The sequence below is a fragment of the Hyperolius riggenbachi genome, chromosome 9 (genome assembly GCF_040937935.1).
Source record: "Hyperolius riggenbachi isolate aHypRig1 chromosome 9, aHypRig1.pri, whole genome shotgun sequence".
NCBI lineage: Eukaryota > Metazoa > Chordata > Amphibia > Anura > Hyperoliidae > Hyperolius > Hyperolius riggenbachi.
This window is the reverse complement of record NC_090654.1, coordinates 269337244-269357033: the sequence shown is the minus strand read 5'-3', so window position 1 is coordinate 269357033 and position 19790 is coordinate 269337244. Positions and strand designations below refer to the sequence as shown.

Sequence of the window (19790 nt, the reverse complement as noted above, 5' to 3'; positions counted from 1 at the left end):
AGTCCTTAGAGCAGTTCTTGAGGTGCTATGTTGCAGAGGCGCAAGACGATTGGGTCAGGTTCTTGCCCTTCGCAGAGTTTACTCAGAACAATTTAAAAAACTCATCCTCTGGATTTTCTCCCTTCCAGGTAGTAACGGGGAGATCACCTAAGTTCTCCCCACTTCCTGTGGCCTCCACTCCGTTCCCAGCCCTGGAGGTCTGGCAAAAGTCATTTAGGGACCTTTGGGGGACGGTAAAAAGTAACCTAGAAAAGGCATTTCTGAGTCAGAAGGGTCAAGCTGACAAAAAACGCTCAGTAGAGTGGAGGTTCCGACCAGGGGACTTGGTCTGGGTATCCACACGTCACTTGACCCTGAGACAACCTTCTGACAAACTTGGTCCCAGGTTCGTGGGTCCATTCCCAGTTGCTAGGAAGATCAACGAGGTCACATATAAAGTTGATCTTCCCACCAGCATGCGGGGAGTGAGGTCCTTCCACGTATCACTTCTTAAACCCGCAGTCCAGGTGGGTCCCACTCCTCCTCCTCCTGTGTTAGTAGATGCCCAACCTGAATATGAAGTGGAAAAGATTTTAGATTCCCGCACGGTACAAAACTCGGTTCAGTACCTCGTACATTGGAAAGGGTACGGCATTGAGGAGAGACAATGGGTACCGGGTTCACGCATGCATGCAGACGAGTTAAGGAGGGAGTTTCATACCTTACATCCCGAGACACCTGGTAGGAGTTGTCCGGAGTCCACTCCTCGGGGGGGGTACTGTAAGGAAACGCGGAAAGGCCGCTGTCTCTCGAGGTGGGGCGGCTGTTTCCGCGTCCAGCATTGCGTCACAACGCGGAAAAAACGCTGCATGCCGCATAGGCAGTGCGGTGGAATCCGCATTGGTAACGGCGGAGTCCGCATTGGTAACGGCGGAATCCGCATCAGAGGCGGCCCCCGCTCTAGATACATTGCATGACTGTACTGGTGTGGCTGGGACTGATAGTCCACCAAGATTCAGACTTACACGCGCGCGAGCACAGAGGCAGAGTTTAAATAGCAATTAGAAGGGAGTCGGCTGACCAGCTGGGTCAGCTGACAAATTCCACTGCTCTCATTGGACCAGCAATTAGGGAGGTCCTGGAAAGGTCCTAGAGTATATATACTGCTGGTTGTTCACTTGCTCTTTGTCTGGCGTGCGATCACACATGTGGGAGCACCCAGATCCGTAGTCAGATCCGCAAGTGTGCCGGGACCAGCTGGAGCTGTAATCCTACACTTAGCTAGATTCTGTTGATAGCTAAAGTACTAGTTTGATTGTGATTATCTGTTATGACTTTTGCCTGCTTTCACTACTCTTCTGAACTCTGATATTGTACCTCGATATTTCTGATACTCTGTTGCCGACCCCCGGCTCGATTCTAGACTCCGCCTTAGCCTCCTGATTCTGTACCTCGATATTTCTGATACCCTTTTGCCAAACCCTGCCTGTACTTAGACTCCGCCTTTGTCTCCTGATCTTGTACTTTATCTCTCCGTGTGTTTACGACCTGGCTTGTCCGACCTCGAGAACCGACCTTACCATTAGAGGCGGTTCCTCGCTCTGTTAGCGACCCTTCCTCCTGAGGGTCACTTTCAGACATCCTTCCCACTGTCAGTCTGACTCCTCCTGCCTTGGAGAGCTCAGGTCTGCGGAAGGAATCTGTGCAGTACTCCTTGCTGCACTGAGGCCTAGTCCTCAAAGTGTTACTGTTACACCAAACACTACACTCTACTCAGGTGAACAGAGGTTAGTTAGTATATTTCGGATTATCGGTGAGACTGCAGATCACTTATAATCTGGTATATATCTGTATTTCCGGTGATACTGCAGATCACCGGTAATCAGACACTCTCTGTGCCCACCGATCATTACAACTATATACCTATATACTGTATATACACACACAGATTTTCCAGTTGGTAAAATGCAAAGAGGAAAACTATGGCCACTTTGGATACGGTACGAAAGGCTAGAGATGTCACTTTACCAACACAGATCAGGATAGTTCAAGCTATGGTCTTTCCAGTAGTAGTAACATATACAGTGGGATGCGAAAGTTTGGGCAACCTTATTAATCGTCATGATTTTCCTGTATAAATCGTTGGTTGTTATAGTACAAAAATGTCAGTTAAATATATCATATAGGAGACACACACGGTGATATTTGAGAAGTGAAATTAAGTTTATTGGATTTACAGAAAGTGTGCAATAACTGTTTAAACAAAATTAGGCAGGTGCATAAATGTGGGCACCACAAAAAAGAAATAAAATTATTATTTAGTTGATTCTCCTTTTGCAGAAATTACAGCCTCTAAACACTTCCTGTAGGTTTCAATGACAGTCTGGATTCAGGTTGCAGGTATTTTGGACCATTCCTCTTTACAAAACATCTCTAGTTCATTCAGGTTTGATGGCTTCCGGGCATGGACAGCTCTTTATAACTCACACCACAGATTTTCAATTATATTCAGGTCTGGGGACTGAGATGGCCATTCCAGAACATTGTACTTGTTCCTCTGCATGAATGCCAGTGGATTTTGAGCAGTGCTTAGGGACATTGTCCTGTTGAACGATCCTGCCTCGGTGCAGCTTCAGCTTTGTCACTGATTCCTGGACATTGGTCTCCAGAATCTGCTGTTACTAAGTGGAATCCATGCGTCCCTCAACTTTGACAAGATTCCCAGTCCCTGCACTGGCCACACAGCCCCACAGAATCATGGACCCACCACCATATTTTACTGTAGGTAGCAGGTGTTTTTCTTGAAATGCTGTGTTCTTTTTCCTCCATGCATAACGCCTCTTGTTGCGCCCAAATAACTCGTCAGTCCACAGCACCTTATTCCAAAATGAAGCTGACTTGTCCAAATGTGCTTTAGCAGCATACCACAAGCAGCTCTGTTCGTGCTGTGGGTGGAGAAAAGGCTTCCTCTGCACCACTCCCGTATACAGCATCTCCTTGTGTAAAATGCGCCGAATGGTTGAACGATGCACAGTGACTCCATCTGCAGCAAAATGATGTTGTAGGTCTTTGGTGCTGATCTGTGGGTAGACTCTGACTGTTCTCACCATTTGTCGCTTCTGTCTGAGATTTTTCTTGGTCAGCCACTTTGAACCTTAACTTAAAAACTGAGCCTGAGGTCTTCCATTTCCTCAATAGGTTCCTAACTGTGGAAACAGACAGCTATCCTTCCCCTAAACCATGATGGTGAACAATCTTTGTCTTCAGGTCATTTGAGAGTTGTTTTGAGACCCCCATGTTGCTACTCTTCAGAGAAAATTACAAGAGGGTGGAAACTTACAGTTGACCCCCTTAAAGAGACACTGAAGCGTAAAAAAATATATGATATAATGAATTGGTTGTGTACTATGAATAATTACTAGAAGTTTAGCAGCAAAGAAAATATTCTCATATTTTTATTTTCTGGTATATAGTGTTTTTTCTAACATTGCATCATTCTATAATATGTGCAGATTACACAACACGCAGCATTCAAAATGATTCTTTCAGAGCAGTCTGTGAACTAATGACCTCTCCTCTGACAGAGAAAAAGTAAATAGTTCAATAAAACTTGAGATAATAAAAGTCAGATAACAGCCCTCTCCACAACTTTGAAAGTCGCAGAGATTAATGGCTTTTTTGCATAGAGATAACAACTGGAGTTTCTTAACTCTTCCTGTACTGGAAACAATTAGACTGATGTATCTGATCTTAATGTTTTATTTCTTAGCTGTACTACACATACAAATCATAATATCATAATTTTTTTTCGCTTCAGTGTCTCTTTAAATACTCTCTCATAATTGGATTCACCTGTGTATGTAGGTCAGGGGTCACTGACCTTACCAAGCCAATTTGAGTTCCAATAATTAGTTCTAAAGGTTTTGGAATCAGTAAAATGACAACAGTGCCCAAAGTTATGCACCTGCCTAATTTTATTTAAACAATTATTGCGCACTTTCTGTAAATCCAATAAACTTCATTTCACTTCTCAAGTATCACTGTGTGTGTCTCCTATATGATATATTTAACTGACATTTTTTATCAAAGCAACCAACAATTTATACAGGAAAATCATGATTAACAAGGTTGCCCAAACGTTTGCATCCCGCTGTAGCTGTGAAAGTTGAACTATAAATAAGGTCATGCATAGAAAATGTGATGCTGTGAATGATGGGTTTGGAGGAATCTACCGAGAGTTCCCTGGACTGCCAGAAGATGTAACCAGTCAATACTTACATAAATAAGGCCAGAGTGTTCACTAGAAGGGATGGTACTATTAAAACGGTAGCAGGAAAAAAGGGCGCTGGCTGAGGGTGGACAAAAAGGGCGCCGCCATAGACTCTAATGCAATTAGAAAAGCAGAAAAAAGGCACCACGATAAATATCGTTAACAACATTAGAACAATAAAGTTTTCGAAGTATGTTATCTTTTAGAACCTTGCAACGTTATAGTTTGTCATATTATTTCGTTTGTATGTACAAATTTTATGTTATCTAAGATATTATCGTTTCTATGTGTACAAGGGTGTTTCTGCAGGGGGAGTGGTTAGGATTAGGCACCACCCAGGCAGCAGTTAGTTTTAAGCAAATCCGGGGGGGGGGATGGGGTGGTGGTGGTTAGGGTCAGGCACTACCAGGGGGATTAGGGTTAGGCACCACTGGGGGGTGGTTAGATTTAGGCACCTCCAGGAGAGGGTTCTGTGTGAGAGTAGGGTCGGGTCAAGCTGTATTGTTGAATAACGTCACGATTTTTAACATAAAAGAGACTCTGTAACACAATTTTCAGCCCCATTTCTTCTATCCTATAAGTTCCTATACCTGTTCTAATGTGGTCTGTCTTACTACAGCCTTTCCTAGTTGCACAGTGGCTGTATTATCTCTGTTATATAATCTAATCTTCTTTGCTTTGCCGGCTTTGTCGGCTCAGGCAGGAATGTGCTGCTCTGCTGTGATAGGTAGAAGTTATACACACCCTCTCCACACCCCCTCTAGGCTCTGTACGAGTCACAGACTGAGCTTCTCTCAGTCTATCACATGCTGGTTAGCAGCCATGTTTTTTGTTTGTAAACACTGCCTAAAACTGGCAATTACAAGCCAGGATTGCAGCAGGGAGAGGCAGAAACAGCACAGAGGGGACCAGGAGAACATAAGGAATAGAATGGTATGCTTGTTATTGTAAGAATTTTAGAGTACAGATTCTCCTTAAAATCTTTTCATTATTATCTCCCTTCTGTTCTTACAATGGTATTTATCGTTAACCAAGTGTGACAACGATGTTTATCTTTATCAGATTTCGTTATCCAGCCAGGTCCTTTTTTCACTGCGCCCTTTTTTCATGCACGCATTAATACTCAGATACTTTGGTCACATAATGAGAAGACCGGGTTCTTTGGAGAAATCCTTTGATGCCTGAAAAAAGGAGGGCAAAAGAAGAAGAGGATGACAGAGGCTAAGATGGATAGACAGAATATGTCAAGTTATGTACATGCCTATGCAACAGCTGAATGAAGCAGTGATTTGACACATCTGTCGTGCAAAAGTACATATAGTCTCGAAGAGCAGAGCCGGGTCATTCACTAAGTAAACCTAGGCAGTTGTCTAGGGCCTGGAGAAAGTCTAGGGGCCTAGTGAATGATAGCTCCAACCACATCTTACTAAAAAAGTCAGGTGACCATCAGCCGTGGGCAAAAACTGCTTTCTTGCCTTGGACCCCATTTTATCTTTTCTGACGAAGAGTAGACTAAACGAATGAGGAGAAAGTGTCCCACCTGCACGGCAATTTCCTATCAATTACAGAGTATTTCCTGCGCGCAGCACAACAACGTCCTCCGGAACTCCGGGAATGGATAATGTCATTCTGTCTCGGACACAATGCAACAATGAATCATTGGGTCGTAAAGCACCTTTTCAGACTGGGCTAAATGAATTTATTAAAATCGCTTTCTTGTCTAAGGGTAGCGTTATTGATTGCCCCATCACTGGTCAACCAAAAGACTAATTAATTATAGATTGAGCTACTATATCAAATTGTTCCTACTTGTATGATTTATTAGCCTAACGATGGAAGCTACATTAATTGAAACCAAATGTTTCCTCCTGATTGAACATCTTATTCCCGCCAGCGACTGGCTATGACCCGCCGAGACCTGGATGGGGCCGAATGCTTTCCTTACTATGTGGAACACTTTGACATTCCGCCGCCCCTTCAGTCCTTCATGTAATGATGGCAAAGCTTGAATTTCCCTTTTAAACTAAACCTGAGATGGGGAGAAAAAGTTGACTTATTGACAAGTTCTACTTGCCTGAAGCTTCTCACAGCCCCCCTTCCCCACCCCCAAATAGTCCTTCAGGTCCCTCAGTTTTCCCGGGGACCCGTCCATTGTGTTTCTGTCAGCTCCAAGTGGGTCATGCTATATGGTACAACAAGCACACCCAGGGTTTCGATTTCGTCATTTTACCACCCAAGGCCCAGTGTCACCAAAGGCCGCCCCCCAAGTGCCCTGTCCTGTGCACCACCTGTCCTGTGTGCTCCCCGTTCTGTTTGTTCCCCTGGTCCTGTGCTCTCATATTGTGCTCTCCCCATTCTGTGTACTTCCCTGGTCCTGTGCTCCCCCCATTTTGTGCTGTGCTTGGGGGGAGCATAGGATGGGGGAAGCACAGGGCCAGTGCTCCACTGCTTGCCTCTGTGTAAGCAGGGTGGCTACGGACTGGGTTTGTCACTGCAGCGATTTACATGTTTGGCTGTTTAACTGCCTTAGTGTGCCAGTCCACTGCCCACCTCTTGCTTCCTAGTGCCCTAGGCCTTTGTATCCTTGTCTCAAATCCAGCTATGCTCACACCTGCTCGATCATGATTCCATGGCTGGGAGAGCTTTGTGCGTGTGCAGTTATGAGTCTATATGGACTGTGCATCCACATAATGCTCCTGGCCACAAAGACATGATCGAGGAGGTGTGTGGCTGGTGGGCACAGCCAGAAATGGCCTTTAAATTCTCACCACCCTCCCAATGGTGTAGATAAGAAACTACAGGCCCCAGTGTGAGTTTTACATTGGGCCCCATCAAGAACAGATAATGAACACCAAAACCTGCCAAAGACAGCTGGAGTGTCAGAGAGGCAGAGATGTGGCCTCAAGCTCAGGGGAAGAGTGTCTTCCAGCTCAGTAGAAGCAGAGGTGTGGCTTCAATCTCAGGAGACAGGTGTGTTTTGGTTAAACAGAGGCAGAGGTGTGGCTTTAATCTCAGAAGAGGTGTGTCTTTCATCTCAGCTGAGACAAAGGTGTGGCTTTAACCTCAGAGTAGTGGTGTCTTCCAGCTCAGCAAAGGTGTGGCTTCAAGCTCAGGGGAGTGATGTTTTCCTGCTCGGCAGTGGTATGGCTTTAAGTTTAGGGGAGGGGTGTCTTCCAGCTCAGCAGAGAAAGAGGTATGGCCTCAAGATCAGGGGAGGGGTGTCTTCCAGCTCGGCAGAGGTGTGGCTTTAAGCTCAGGGGAGGGGATGTCTTCCAGCTCAGCAGAGGTAGAAGTGTGGCTCCAAGCTTAGGGGAGGGGTATCTTCCAGCTCAGGAGAGACAGCGGTGTTGCTTCAAGCTCAGGGGAGGGGGTCTTCCAGCTCAGCAGAGGTGTGGCTTCAACCTCAGGGGAGGGGTGACTTCCAGCTCAGCAGAGGCAGATGGGTGGTTTCAAACTCAAAGGGATGACATTTCATAATTGTTTTATTCTTATCGCAGCCAGCATTTTTATTACTTTCTTCCTGAAACTTGACACCATCCTTTCAAAAACAGTTTCTTATTATTGCCGTTCACAAGATGATAATGCAGATTGCAAACATCCTAAAATGGCCATTTTCCCGACTGCTACAGTCATTAAAACATCTTTTTAAAGATCAAACTAGAGTAAAATAACCCGGTAGATTGAATGCCTGAGAGACTCACCTTTATACCGCTTCTAAGCTGTAGAAACATTTAACAAAACAGTTTTAAATTGCTCTTTTATTCCGATATTCAGAAGCAAAGATGGGAAATGGAACTTTAATTTTAACACAAATGTAATGCTTAAAAAAAAAAAAAAAAAAAGAGAGAGCGAGTTGTCAAACGTTTGATAAATGTCACCAATAAAGTAGAATACAGAACGCTGAATTAATCAGACAGTACATGACTTAAATCAGTGACGGGGAGCAATTTATGTTTTTAGAATTGAAGGGAAAAAATGACTTTTAAAAGCTTCAGAAAGAAGGTGGGCCGGGCGCAGTTTGTTTTTTCTTGTAAAGTTGGGACTACATTTGATAAAGGTCATTTTAGAAAAATGTGTCCATGTAAGGTTTTCTCCAATAATTTCGTTTCTGACAGTTCGACATGTATTTTCCTGAAGCTGAATTTTTGGTTTTCTTAGCAACATGAGTTTTGACACCCTCCACCCATCCCCAAAATCTTGTCCAACCCCTCCTTCCCCTCTCCCCGGGAAAATAAATTGGCATAACAATTCCGGTGTACAATACAATGTCATCCTTCTAGTTCTAGCACAATCGCCCCTAAGGGCCAGTTCACTCTTGAGAGAATGCAGAACAGAAACGGTAAGCAAATCGCAGGGTGGATGCATGCCATCCATTCTACATCTGTATGCAACAATCTCACCTGACTGTTCCCGTTTGCACCCCGTCCGTTCCGTGTCTGCACATCCGCTCCTGCGTCGATCAGGTCCGCATTGCCACTCACCTGTCCTGCCGCCGCCCGGTCCCTTCAACAGCCCAGAGTGCAGCAGATGCCTGCACCACTTCATAGGCTGCCGAAAGCCAATTATCCCTAGCAACAGGGAGAATTTTAATTGGTCCAACATGAACCAATGAAAATTCTCCCTGATGCTGAGGATTCCCATTGGCATTTTGCAGCCCAATGAAGATACCCCAGCCACCGGGCTGTTTAAAAGGGATCGAGCGGCAGTGATGAAGGGCGGGTCACTTGAGTATGACGTCACGGCGGTGACGCGGATGCGGCGACTAGCCCAGTGAGAACGGAAAGTGTCCATTCTCATAGGCTTTTATTGGACACATTTTTTGGACACATTTTTTGGACACATTTTCCAGTCCAGTTTGGGAAAATGTGCCAAGTTGGGTCTCTGCATTTTGTCTCTCAGATCCATGTACGATCTGTGTTTTTTTTTCTAAGTGGAAGCGGATCCTATTTTTAACATAGGATCCACTTCCTGCGTTTAAGCGAAGCTTTAAAAACCTATGGCATGGATACGTTTTTAAAGCAAGTGTGATCCGGCCCTAACTTCCATATTCAAAAATGTGAGGAGTACAAATTTCACAAAATTGTAAAATTTGCATTGTATTCCACAATAATGATGCAAAATCATAATCTGAAATTTCAGGTAAATTCGTAATTAATTTTGTTTGTAAACTTAATCAGGAAATTTAATTTTGCAATTTTGCGTAATTTTTCTGTAATTTTCTCAAAAAACTACAAGGTCTTTTTGAAAAAAATCTTTTTTTATTGCCTTGTTCCCACCCCTCCCCTTAACAAATGTAGCAATTTTGGTGGCGATAGCATGTATCGGAGCCTTGCTATAAACCTCGTATAATTATACAAATATTACACTAAAATTATGCAAAATTACAAATAGATTAAACAGTACAAAATCAGTTAAATGCTAATATCATAATTAGACATGGAGGAATTGTAAAAATGTATGCAAAATTTTGCGTAATTTGTTATTAGCAGATTACGATCATTTCATCTCCCAGAATCCTCATATAACCATGAATTGGAGAAAATCTGTGAAGTCACAACTGGTCTAATGTCATCTATACACCTACATATTAGTGAGTAAAAAGATGTATGCTCAACTACGCCTGTTGTCAACAGAAAGTGGCACTTCCTAGTTACCAGAAAGACTTGACCCTGAGGAAGCTGGCGGTGTCTGCCGAAACGTGTCATGTTTGATAATAAAGTCTGTTTATTTATTCCCCTTGTTTTTTTAATGAACACAGGGATACTTTTACCATCCATTCCCCCTTTAGGGGCACATCTGATGTTCTAGTTCTGTAGAACAACCCCATTCTCCCAGTATTAAAATCCACTGGGACAACAACGTGACCAAACGGGCTTTGTGAGACAAGAAATGGACATTGTTACGTACTGGGTTGCTTGCTATACAAACTGAAGTTACAAATACCAGACCCAAAGCACCCGCTACCAAAATTTGCATCTTGCTATTATAGCGGTCACCTAGAACACTGTGGGGTAAAGGGAACCAGAGACGAAGCACCCTCATGTATTTTACCATATATATCAGTGGGAACATTAAAGAAAACACCTACCTTGCTTTCTGTTTCATTCTGCACTGCACAGCTTGCTTCTAATCGGCCCTGATAAAATCCCAGACTGAGCATTTAGTCCAGCTTTGTTCAGGAATATTTATAGCTTAGTCTGTGTTCTCTCATGTCTTTTCAAGTCCAAGCCTGCCCCCTGCTGGCTCTGCTCAGGAATCATTAGCTGAGTCATTATAGCAAAGACAGGCTTAATGCTCAGTCAGGGATTTTATCAGGTCTGATATGAAACAAGCTGAGCAGTGCAGAATGAAACAGAAAGCATGGTAGGTGTGTTCCCACTGATCTATATGGTAAAATACATGAAGGTGCTTTGTCTCTGGTTCACTTTAAGGTTAGGCATGCTCAGGGGGGTTGTTGAGGTTATTTTTCCCTGTGGGGTAAGAGGGGCCTGGGTTAAGGTTAGGTGACTACCAGTAGGGGGATAAAGGTTAGGCACCATGGGGGGGGGGGGTTTCTTTGTGATAGTAGGGACTCGGGAGAGGTTAGGTCATAGTTAAATATCGGTAAATTTTACTGATATTTTACTATATGAATGAGGCCATTGTGCAATACATGCAATCTTCCTCTCACTTCATCTATACAGACAGCCATATGAGATGTAGAAACTAAACCATGCATGCTCTGGAGAAACCCCCGGGAAAGTATCAAATCTTTAGTAATTCTAATCTCTGTTTCACTTTAAGGATGTAAACAATCTTTTAGAGCAAAGTAGAAATGCAGAGTTTCAGACCGCTGTAAGGTTAGGTGTCAAGGTTAGGTGACCACCAGGATTAGGGTCAGGGCAGTTTCTAGGATAAATTGCACCCAGGGAGAGGGTATACAAACTGTGCCCCCTCCCCCCCACCCCCATGGACTCGTGAACTCTTAAGCTGGTCACTAACGGTCCAATTTCTGGCGAAAAATCGTTCGAGCGATCAGAAATTCTTATCGGACGAAAAATCGTTCACTACACCATCAACTAACCAATCATTGCTTCCTATCTATCACAACCACCAAGAAAATCCAAATTTTCGTTCGACGAAAATCCATTTGGGCGACATTTTTTTCACTCGTTCATAATCGATTGTGTCCACCAATGGAGATTATTTACAACCAATCCGATCAGAATTTCTTATCGCTCGAACGATTTTTCGCTAGAAATTGGACTGTTAGTGGCCAGCTTTACACTTTAGGGACAGTCACACAGCCACAGGTCACAAGTAGATCTGCCTACTTACTAGTAACCAGCCGCTCATCCAAGAGGGAGCAGGGACCAGGAAAACACACAGGCGAAGAGAGACTGTAAAGCCGACTCCTCCATGGGCGCCGCACACTGACAGCCTGCAGTACCGCTACAGGACATCGGGTGTCATCACGCGGTGGTGACGTGATGATGACTTAACCTCCCTGGCGGTAAGCCCGAGCGGAGCTCGGGCTATGCCGCGCAGGAGGAGATCTCAGCCCCTGGTGGGGCGATTTTCAACCTGTAAAGTGCTGTACGCGCAGCTAGCACTTTGCTAGCCGCACGTACAGCTTGATCGCCGTCGCTCTGCGGCGATCGCCCGCACGCAGCAGCGCAAGAGGCCCCCCCCCCCCCCCGCCAGAGCCCTGCGCTGCCCGGACCAATGAGTTCTGGGCAGCGCTATGGGCTGGATCGGAGACGTCTGACATCAGGACGTCGGCTGACAGGAGAAGCCAAACATGGGAGCGCGTTATATACGCGTTCCCCTGTTTGCTATTGTTGCCGGCGACGATCGAACTAGAGGGACACATGCGCCCTCTAGTGGAGTTTCATGTAGCTACCACTCTGGTAGCTTTACATGAAACATAAAAAAAATAAATAAAAAAAAATTGGATTTCTGCAATTTTTGCAGAAAAAATAAACCGCCAAGGAGGTTAATGTCTGACGCAGGCAGCCTAGGAGGAGTCAAGGAAGGTGATCACGCTGATAATCTTCTTTCTTCTTCCATTTGGCTGCACTGCCTATCACCAGCTCCCTAGCGGTTATGTCCTTCTGCTTATGCCCTTCTTCTCCTACTTCCCGGTCGGCGCCCAGGGAGGTCGCCCTGCCCAGGAAACGGCCCTAGGGTTAGGGTTGGGGGGGAATGTCTGTGTGAGAGTAGGCAGAGCTTAGGTCATTGTAAAATATTTGATATTTTACTATATGAATGAGGTAGTAGAATATCGGTATCCTGACTGTCCGGGCTGTTTGCTTTTTCCAGCTGTACAGCTCAGAAAATACCCAAACATTTCTTGCTGAAAAGGAACAGAAGGTGATGAACTTTCGTCCCCTCCCCTTGGCACACTTTACCCTCGTCTTTAAATGGCGCAAACATAATCATTCTATACGGATGCTTACGGCTGCTCGGAATGACTCCTCCAGCAGTGGACGCTGTCTCTTTCGCCTCTTTAATGCTGATTAGAAATATTTAATTGCAGCCTGATTATTGTGGCGTAATTAAACAGTGTTAAACGCTTTCGTGTAAAGCCGAGGCGATATTACCATTTCTACAGCGTTTTAATTGATGATGCAACAAGTTGGCTTCTAAAATGTCACTTCAATTAATCACGCACACTTAATTAAAAATGTTAGCAAAATATCGGAGCCTGTCTGGCTTCGTGTTTATATAACACGGCGAGGTCTGCACGGCGTGCGACGCACCGATCTTCTCGCGACCAGCATGCACACGCTGTTGCACTTTACATTCACACTTTAGTTTCAATTAGATTTTTAGTTCACGCTGTTAATTATGGTAAGACGGAGCCTATAGTGTACAGGAGGACATTAGAAAAGAGAGAAAGCATAGCACGGCTTCCTAAAAGCCCTTTAATCCACCCAGGTAATCAGGGTCGCCTTCAGGGCATCACAGGAGGTACTGTTGTATGGGGTCCGAGTAAATCTGGGGCCCCGGCGAACAGTGCCACACATGGGCCCCAGCTGCAGTCTGTGTCTAACCGCGCCTGTCCTTCTGGCGTGAGAGGTGCCAGGAGGCTGATCCAGAAGTTACCTTAGTCAGTTAGTGAATAAAGTAAACCTGAGGATAATGGGAGAAAAGGACACCTGAAGTGAGGGGTAATTGGCCCCCTGGCACCCATTAGGCCCTAGGCAACTGCCTAGGCTGCCTTGTGGATGATCCTGCTCTTATGGAGGCTGTCATATTTGTTTCCTTTTAATCACTACCAGTTTCCTGGCTGTCCTGCTGATCTCTCTGGCTGCAGTAGGGTTTGAATCACATCCCTGAAACAAGCATGCAGTTAATCTTGTCAGAATCATCTGATTGTTACAGAAGAACTGTCACGAAAATCTTAACATTTAAAAAATGAGCCATAAATTACTTTTCTCCTATGTTGCTGTCACTTACAGTAGGTAGTAGAAATGTGACATTACCGACAGGTTTTGGGTTAGCCCATCTCTTCATGGGGGATTCTCAGCAAGGCTTTTATCCTCTATGATAAAACCCTAATGTCTCTGCATCCCATGTCCCTGTGTGTGTCCCATTTGCGCTCTGCGCATGTGCAGAGACACTAGAGTGACGCGCGGCAAGGGATGCCGGGCGAATAGGCTGACGGGTCGGTGTGCACGGGTGGGCGGGTGCAATGCGCACGCGTGGCGGTAATGTGCGTGCACGGCGGGCGCATGCGCAGTGACAGACCTAGCCTGTTTTTAAACGGGCTAAGGTCACTAGTTCTTTATAAAGACATTCCTTGAAAAAGATTTATACAATGATGCTGGCCAGCCTCCCTGCTCACCGTACACTTTTTTGGCAGTTGGACAGAGCAACTGCCATTCACTAAGTGCTTTTGAAAATATAGAAAACCCTAAGAACCCCCCTATGGAGAAGATGGACTAGTCCAATAATGGTAATGTCAGATTTCTACTATTTACTGTAAGTGACAGCAACATAAGAGGAAAAGTAATTTATGGCTCATTTTACTCCCGAAGAAACATACTTATCTGTATATGTTAACATGTATTTTAAAATTTAAGATTTTTGTGATAGAGGTCCTTCAAGGATTATTCAGGGTCTATGGCTAAAATGTATTAGGCAGAGGAACAGCAGGACAGCCAGGCAATGTGCGTTTTTGAAAAGTAAATCAATATTCTTCGCACTCCAGTGTCCTTTAAATTTGCTGGGGTGCTTCTGATTCCATTCATTAGTTTTTACAGAGGTAGATTGTAATAAATCCAATTCTTGCAGCCGTTAAGAGAGGGGCACGTTGGATTTTTCCATTTGAACAGTAAACTTTTTTTTTTTTTGCATAGTAAAACAATAGCTTGATAAGCAGTTTGTAATGTGAAGTACCTGGAACGTCGTCAAGCATGGCTGTCCATACACAGCACAATTTTAATGTAGTACTGTGCACATAACTTTTACGAAGGAAGTGGCTAAAGATATATCATAACCTGCACACATTCCATTCTGGTGTGCTCACATGGGTGATCACGAAATCACGTGGGGTGGCGGCAGTGATCCAGAGGGTCCGCACCTCCATGTCAAACTCCGGCCCGTGGGCCTAATCTGGCCCTCAGATTCAATCAATTTGGCCCCCAAGTGGTTTCCCTGGTTTGCATTATGTTTGGCCCACTCTAGACCACCGGGTTAGCTAGACTGGGGCTATAGCCCTAGATCACCAGGGAAGCCATATGGGGGAAGGAAGGGTAAAGCACTAGACACCAAGGAACTGTTTAGGGGTGTGAGGAGGGGACCATTAGACACCAGAGAACTGTTTAGCGGTGGGAAGGGAACAACTAGACACCAGAGAACTGTATATGGGAGAGAGGGGGCCACTAAACACCAGGGAACTATATAGGGGAGAGGAGAAAGTAGACACCAGGAAACTGTGTAGGACGGAGCTCCCAACTGTCCCTCTTTTGGAGGGACAGTCCCTCTTTGTTAGCCCTGTCCCTCTTTCCTCCTCATTTGTCCCTCTTTCAGGACTTTGTCCCTCTTTCTATGTAAATATAAATATTTCTCTACTAAAAAATGTGTTTGACTCTAAACTTTATTCCCATCCTTTAAATTGATATATTACTAATGTAAAATGTTAATATGAACTACAATGAACCAGGATAGAAAGGACCAGTGTGGTTTGAATTATAAAACAACATATTTTTCTTATGAAATCTTTATGGTATGCGTGACTAGGGGTGTGATGGGGCGTGCTCAGGGATGTGGCAGGGGCGTGGCTTAAGTGTCCCTCTTTCTCATTTCAAAAAATTGGGAGGTATGGTGTACAGGATTAGGACAATTAGACACCAGAGAACTTTATAAGGGAGGGAGTTGACACCCCTGATCTAGAGTAAGGAGGCGCCTCGGCATCAGGTGGAGGGGCTGAGCTCCCCCCCCCCTTGTAAGTTCACCAGCATAACTCCATCATTAAGTGGTGCTGGTGGCGATTAAAGTGTCCGAATTTTCCAAAAACTTTTGATTCACATATAGAGGCGCCATGCTGTAGAAGTCAAGGGCATTAAGCTGGGCCCTGCCACCAGTGCTGGGCGTAATGGAAAAAGCTACGCTTACGGATCATTACGCGTAATTTTACGCTATTACGCATTACGGAATTACGCTTACGGCGTAGACATTCAATTACGGTACATGTCTGTAATTACGCATAGACCTTACGCAATTACGCGTAAGAATACCGTAATTCAGGTTGTTACGTTATAGGCTTACGCGTAAAATCCTACTAGCAATTAATGCGTAAGGTCATGCTGCCAAGCGGAAAAGTTGACGCATGGATCAATGTTAGGTAGCCGCCGACTTTAAGTGTTAAGAGCAAAGCCCCCTTAATTGCTAAGAGCCTCAAATTTGGAGAATATATTAAGGAGATCAGAAGGAATAAGAGGAACATTTTTTTTTTCAAAAAGACCTTATAGTTTTTGAGAAAATCGATGTTAAAGTTTCAAAGGAAAAATATATACATTTAAAAACCCGCCGACTTTAACGGTTAATAGCAAAGCCTGCTTAAAATTTAGGAACACCAAATTCACAGGATATATTAACCACTTGAGGACCACAGTCTTTCTACCCCTTAAGGACCATGCACTTTTTTTCCATTCAGACCACTGCAGCTTTCACGGTTTATTGCTCGCTCATACAACCTACCACCTAAATGAATTTTGGCTCCTTTTCTTGTCACTAATAAAGCTTTCTTTTGGTGCTATTTGATTGCTCCTGCGATTTTTACTTTTTATTATATTCAGCAAAAAAGACATGAATTTTGGCAAAAAAATGATTTTTTTAACTTTCTGTGCTGACATTTTTCAAATAAAGTAAAATTTCTGTATACACGCAGCACGAAAAATGTGGACAAACATGTTTTTGATAAAAAAAAAACCATTCAGTGTATATTTATTGGTTTGGGTAAAAGTTATAGCGTTTACAAACTATGGTGCAAAAAGTGAATTTTCCCATTTTCAAGCATCTATGACTTTTCTGACCCCCTGTCATGTTTCATGAGGGGCTAGAATTCCAGGATAGTATAAATACCCCCCAAATGACCCCATTTTGGAAAGAAGACATCCCAAAGTATTCACTGAGAGGCATAGTGAGTTCATAGAAGATATTATTTTTTGTCACAAGTAAGCGGAAAATGACACTTTGTGACAAAAAAAAAAGGTTTCCATTTCTGCTAACTTGGGACAAAAAAAAATGAAATCTGCCACGGACTCACCATGCCCCTCTCTGAATACCTTGAAGTGTCTACTTTCCAAAATGGGGTCATTTGTGGGGTGTGTTCACTGTCCTGGCATTTTGGGGGGTGCTAAATTGTAAGCACCCCTGTAAAGCCTAAAGGTGCTCATTGGACTTTGGACCCCTTAGCGCAGTTAGGCTGCAAAAAAGTGCCACACATGTGGTATTGCCATACTCAGTAGAAGTACTATAATGTGTTTTGGGGTGTATTTTTACACATACCCATGCTGGGTGGGAGAAATATCTCTGTGAATGACAATGTTTTCATTTTTTTTACACACAATTGTCCATTTACAGAGTTATTTCTCCCACCCAGCATGGGTATGTGTAAAAATACACCCCAAAACACATTATACTACTTCTCCTGAGTACGGCGGTACCACATGTGTGGCACTTTTTTACACCCTAAGTGCGCTAAGGGGCCCAAAGTCCAATGAGTACCTTTAGGATTTCACAGGTCATTTTGCGACATTTGGTTTCAAGACTACTCCTCATGGTTTAGGGCCCCTAAAATGCCAGGGCAGTATAGGAACCCCACAAATGACCCCATTTTAGAAAGAAGACACACCAAGGTATTCCGTTAGGAGTATGGTGAGTTCATAGAAGATTTTATTTTTTGTCACAAGTTAGCGGAACATGACACTTTGTGAAAAAAACAATTAAAATCAATTTCCGCTAACTTGTGACAAAAAAATAAAAACTTCTATGAACTCACCATACTCCTAACGGAATACCTTTGGGTGTCTTCTTTCTAAAATGGGGTCATTTGTGGGGTTCCTATACTGTCCTGGCATTTTTGGGGCCCTAAACCATGAGGAGTAGTCTGGAAATCAAATTCCGCAAAATGACCTGTGAAATCCTAAAGGTACTCATTGGACTTTGGGCCCTTTAGCGCAGTTAGGGTGCAAAAAAGTGCCACACATGTGGTATCGCCGTACTCTGGAGAAGTAGTACAATGTGTTTTGGGGTGTATTTTTACACATACCCATGCTGGGTGGGAGAAATAACTCTGTAAATGGACAATTGTGTGTAAAAAAATCAAAAGATTGTCATTTACAGAAGTATTTCTCCCACCCAGCATGGGTATGTGTAAAAATACACCCCAAAACACATTATACTACTTCTCCCGAGTACAGCAATACCACATGTGTGGCACTTTTTTGCACCCTAACTGCGCTAAAGGGCCCAAAGTCCAATGAGTACCTTTAGGATTTCACAGGTCATTTTTGTTTCAAGACTACTCCTCACGGTTTAGGGCCCCTAAAATGCCAGGGCAGTATAGGAACCCCACAAATGACCCCATTTTACAAAGAAGACACCTAAAGGTATTCCGTTAGGAGTATGGTGAGTTCATAGAAGATTTTATTTTTTGCCACAAGTTAGCGGAAATTGATTTGAATTGTTTTTCTTCACAAAGTGTCATATTCCGCTAACTTGTGACAAAAAATAAAATCTTCTATGACCTCGCCATACACCTAATGGAATACCTTTGGTTGTCTCCTTTCTAGAATGGGGTCATTTGTGGGGTTCCTATACTGCCCTGGCATTTTAGGGGCCCTGAACCGTGAGGAGTAGTCCTGAAACCAAATGTCGCAAAATGACCTGTGAAATCCTAAAGGTACTCATTGGACTTTGGGCCCCTTAGCGCACTTAGGGTGTAAAAAAGTGCCACACATGTGGTACCGCCGTACTCAGGAGAAGTAGTATAATGTGTTTTGGGGTGTATTTTTACACATACCCATGCTGGGTGGTAGAAATATCTCTGTACATGACAATTGTTTGATTTTTTTTACACACAATTGTCCATTTACAGAGAGATTTCTCCCACCCAGCATGGGTATGTGTAAAAATACACCCCAAAACACATTATACTACTTCTCCTGAGTACGGCGATACCACGTGTGACACTTTTTTTGCAGCCTAGGTGCGCTAAGGGGCCCAACGTCCTATTCACAGGTCATTTTGAGGCATTTGTTTTCTAGACTACTCCTCACGGTTTAGGGCCCCTAAAATGCCAGGGCAGTATAGGAACCCCACAAGTGACCCCATTTTAGAAAGAAGACACCCCAAGGTATTCCATTAGGTGTATGGCGAGGTCATAGAAAATTTAACTTTTAGTCACAAGTTAGTGAAAAATGACACTTTGTGAAAAAAAACCCAATAAAAATCAATTTCCGCTAACTTTTGACAAAAAATAAAATATTCTATGAACTCGTCATACACCTAACAGAATACCTTGGGGTGTCTTTTTTCTAAAATGGGGTCACTTGTGGGGTTCCTATACCGCCCTGGCATTTTACAGGCCCAAAACCGTGAGTAGTCTGGAAACCAAATGTCTCAAAATGACTGTTCAGGGGTATAAGCATCTGCAAATTTTGATGACAGGTGGTCTATGAGGGGGCGAATTTTGTGGAACCGGTCATAAGCAGGGTGGCCTTTTAGATGACAGGTTGTATTGGGCCTGATCTGATGGATAGGAGTGCTAGGGGGGTGACAGGAGGTGAATGATGGGTGTCTCAGGGGGTGATTAGAGGGGAAAATAGATGCACTCAATGCACTGGGGAGGTGATCGGAAGGGGGTCTGAGGGGGATCTGAGGGTTTGGCCGAGTGATCAGGAGCCCACACGGGGCAAATTAGGGCCTGATCTGATGGGTAGGTGTGCTAGGGGGTGACAGGTAGTGACAGGAGGTGATTGATGGGTGTCTCAAGGTGTGATTAGAGGGGGGAATAGATGCAAGCAATGCAATGGCGAGGTTATCAGGGCTG

At 44.0% G+C, this 19790-nt stretch overlaps 1 protein-coding gene and 1 long non-coding RNA gene across 6 annotated transcripts in view; one reads left to right on the top strand and one right to left on the bottom strand.

Moving 5' to 3' along the window:
• LOC137533257 (E3 ubiquitin-protein ligase TRIM8-like) overlaps window positions 1–19790 on the bottom strand; it is a 319749-nt gene that overhangs the window by 233401 nt on the left and 66558 nt on the right. For 4 of the 5 annotated variants that reach the window (XM_068254543.1, XM_068254542.1, XM_068254544.1 and 1 more), the window contains exon 1: window positions 4258–4313. The exons of the other annotated variant lie outside the window; for it this stretch is intronic. In XM_068254543.1, the coding sequence (XP_068110644.1) occupies window positions 4258–4259 (2 nt within the window). In that variant the 5' untranslated portion in view covers window positions 4260–4313. Of the gene's footprint in view, window positions 1–4257; window positions 4314–19790 lie in introns of those variants that run through there. 5 annotated transcript variants of the gene reach the window in all.
• LOC137533259 (uncharacterized) overlaps window positions 1–19790 on the top strand; it is a 93028-nt gene that overhangs the window by 15179 nt on the left and 58059 nt on the right. The window lies entirely within an intron of this gene.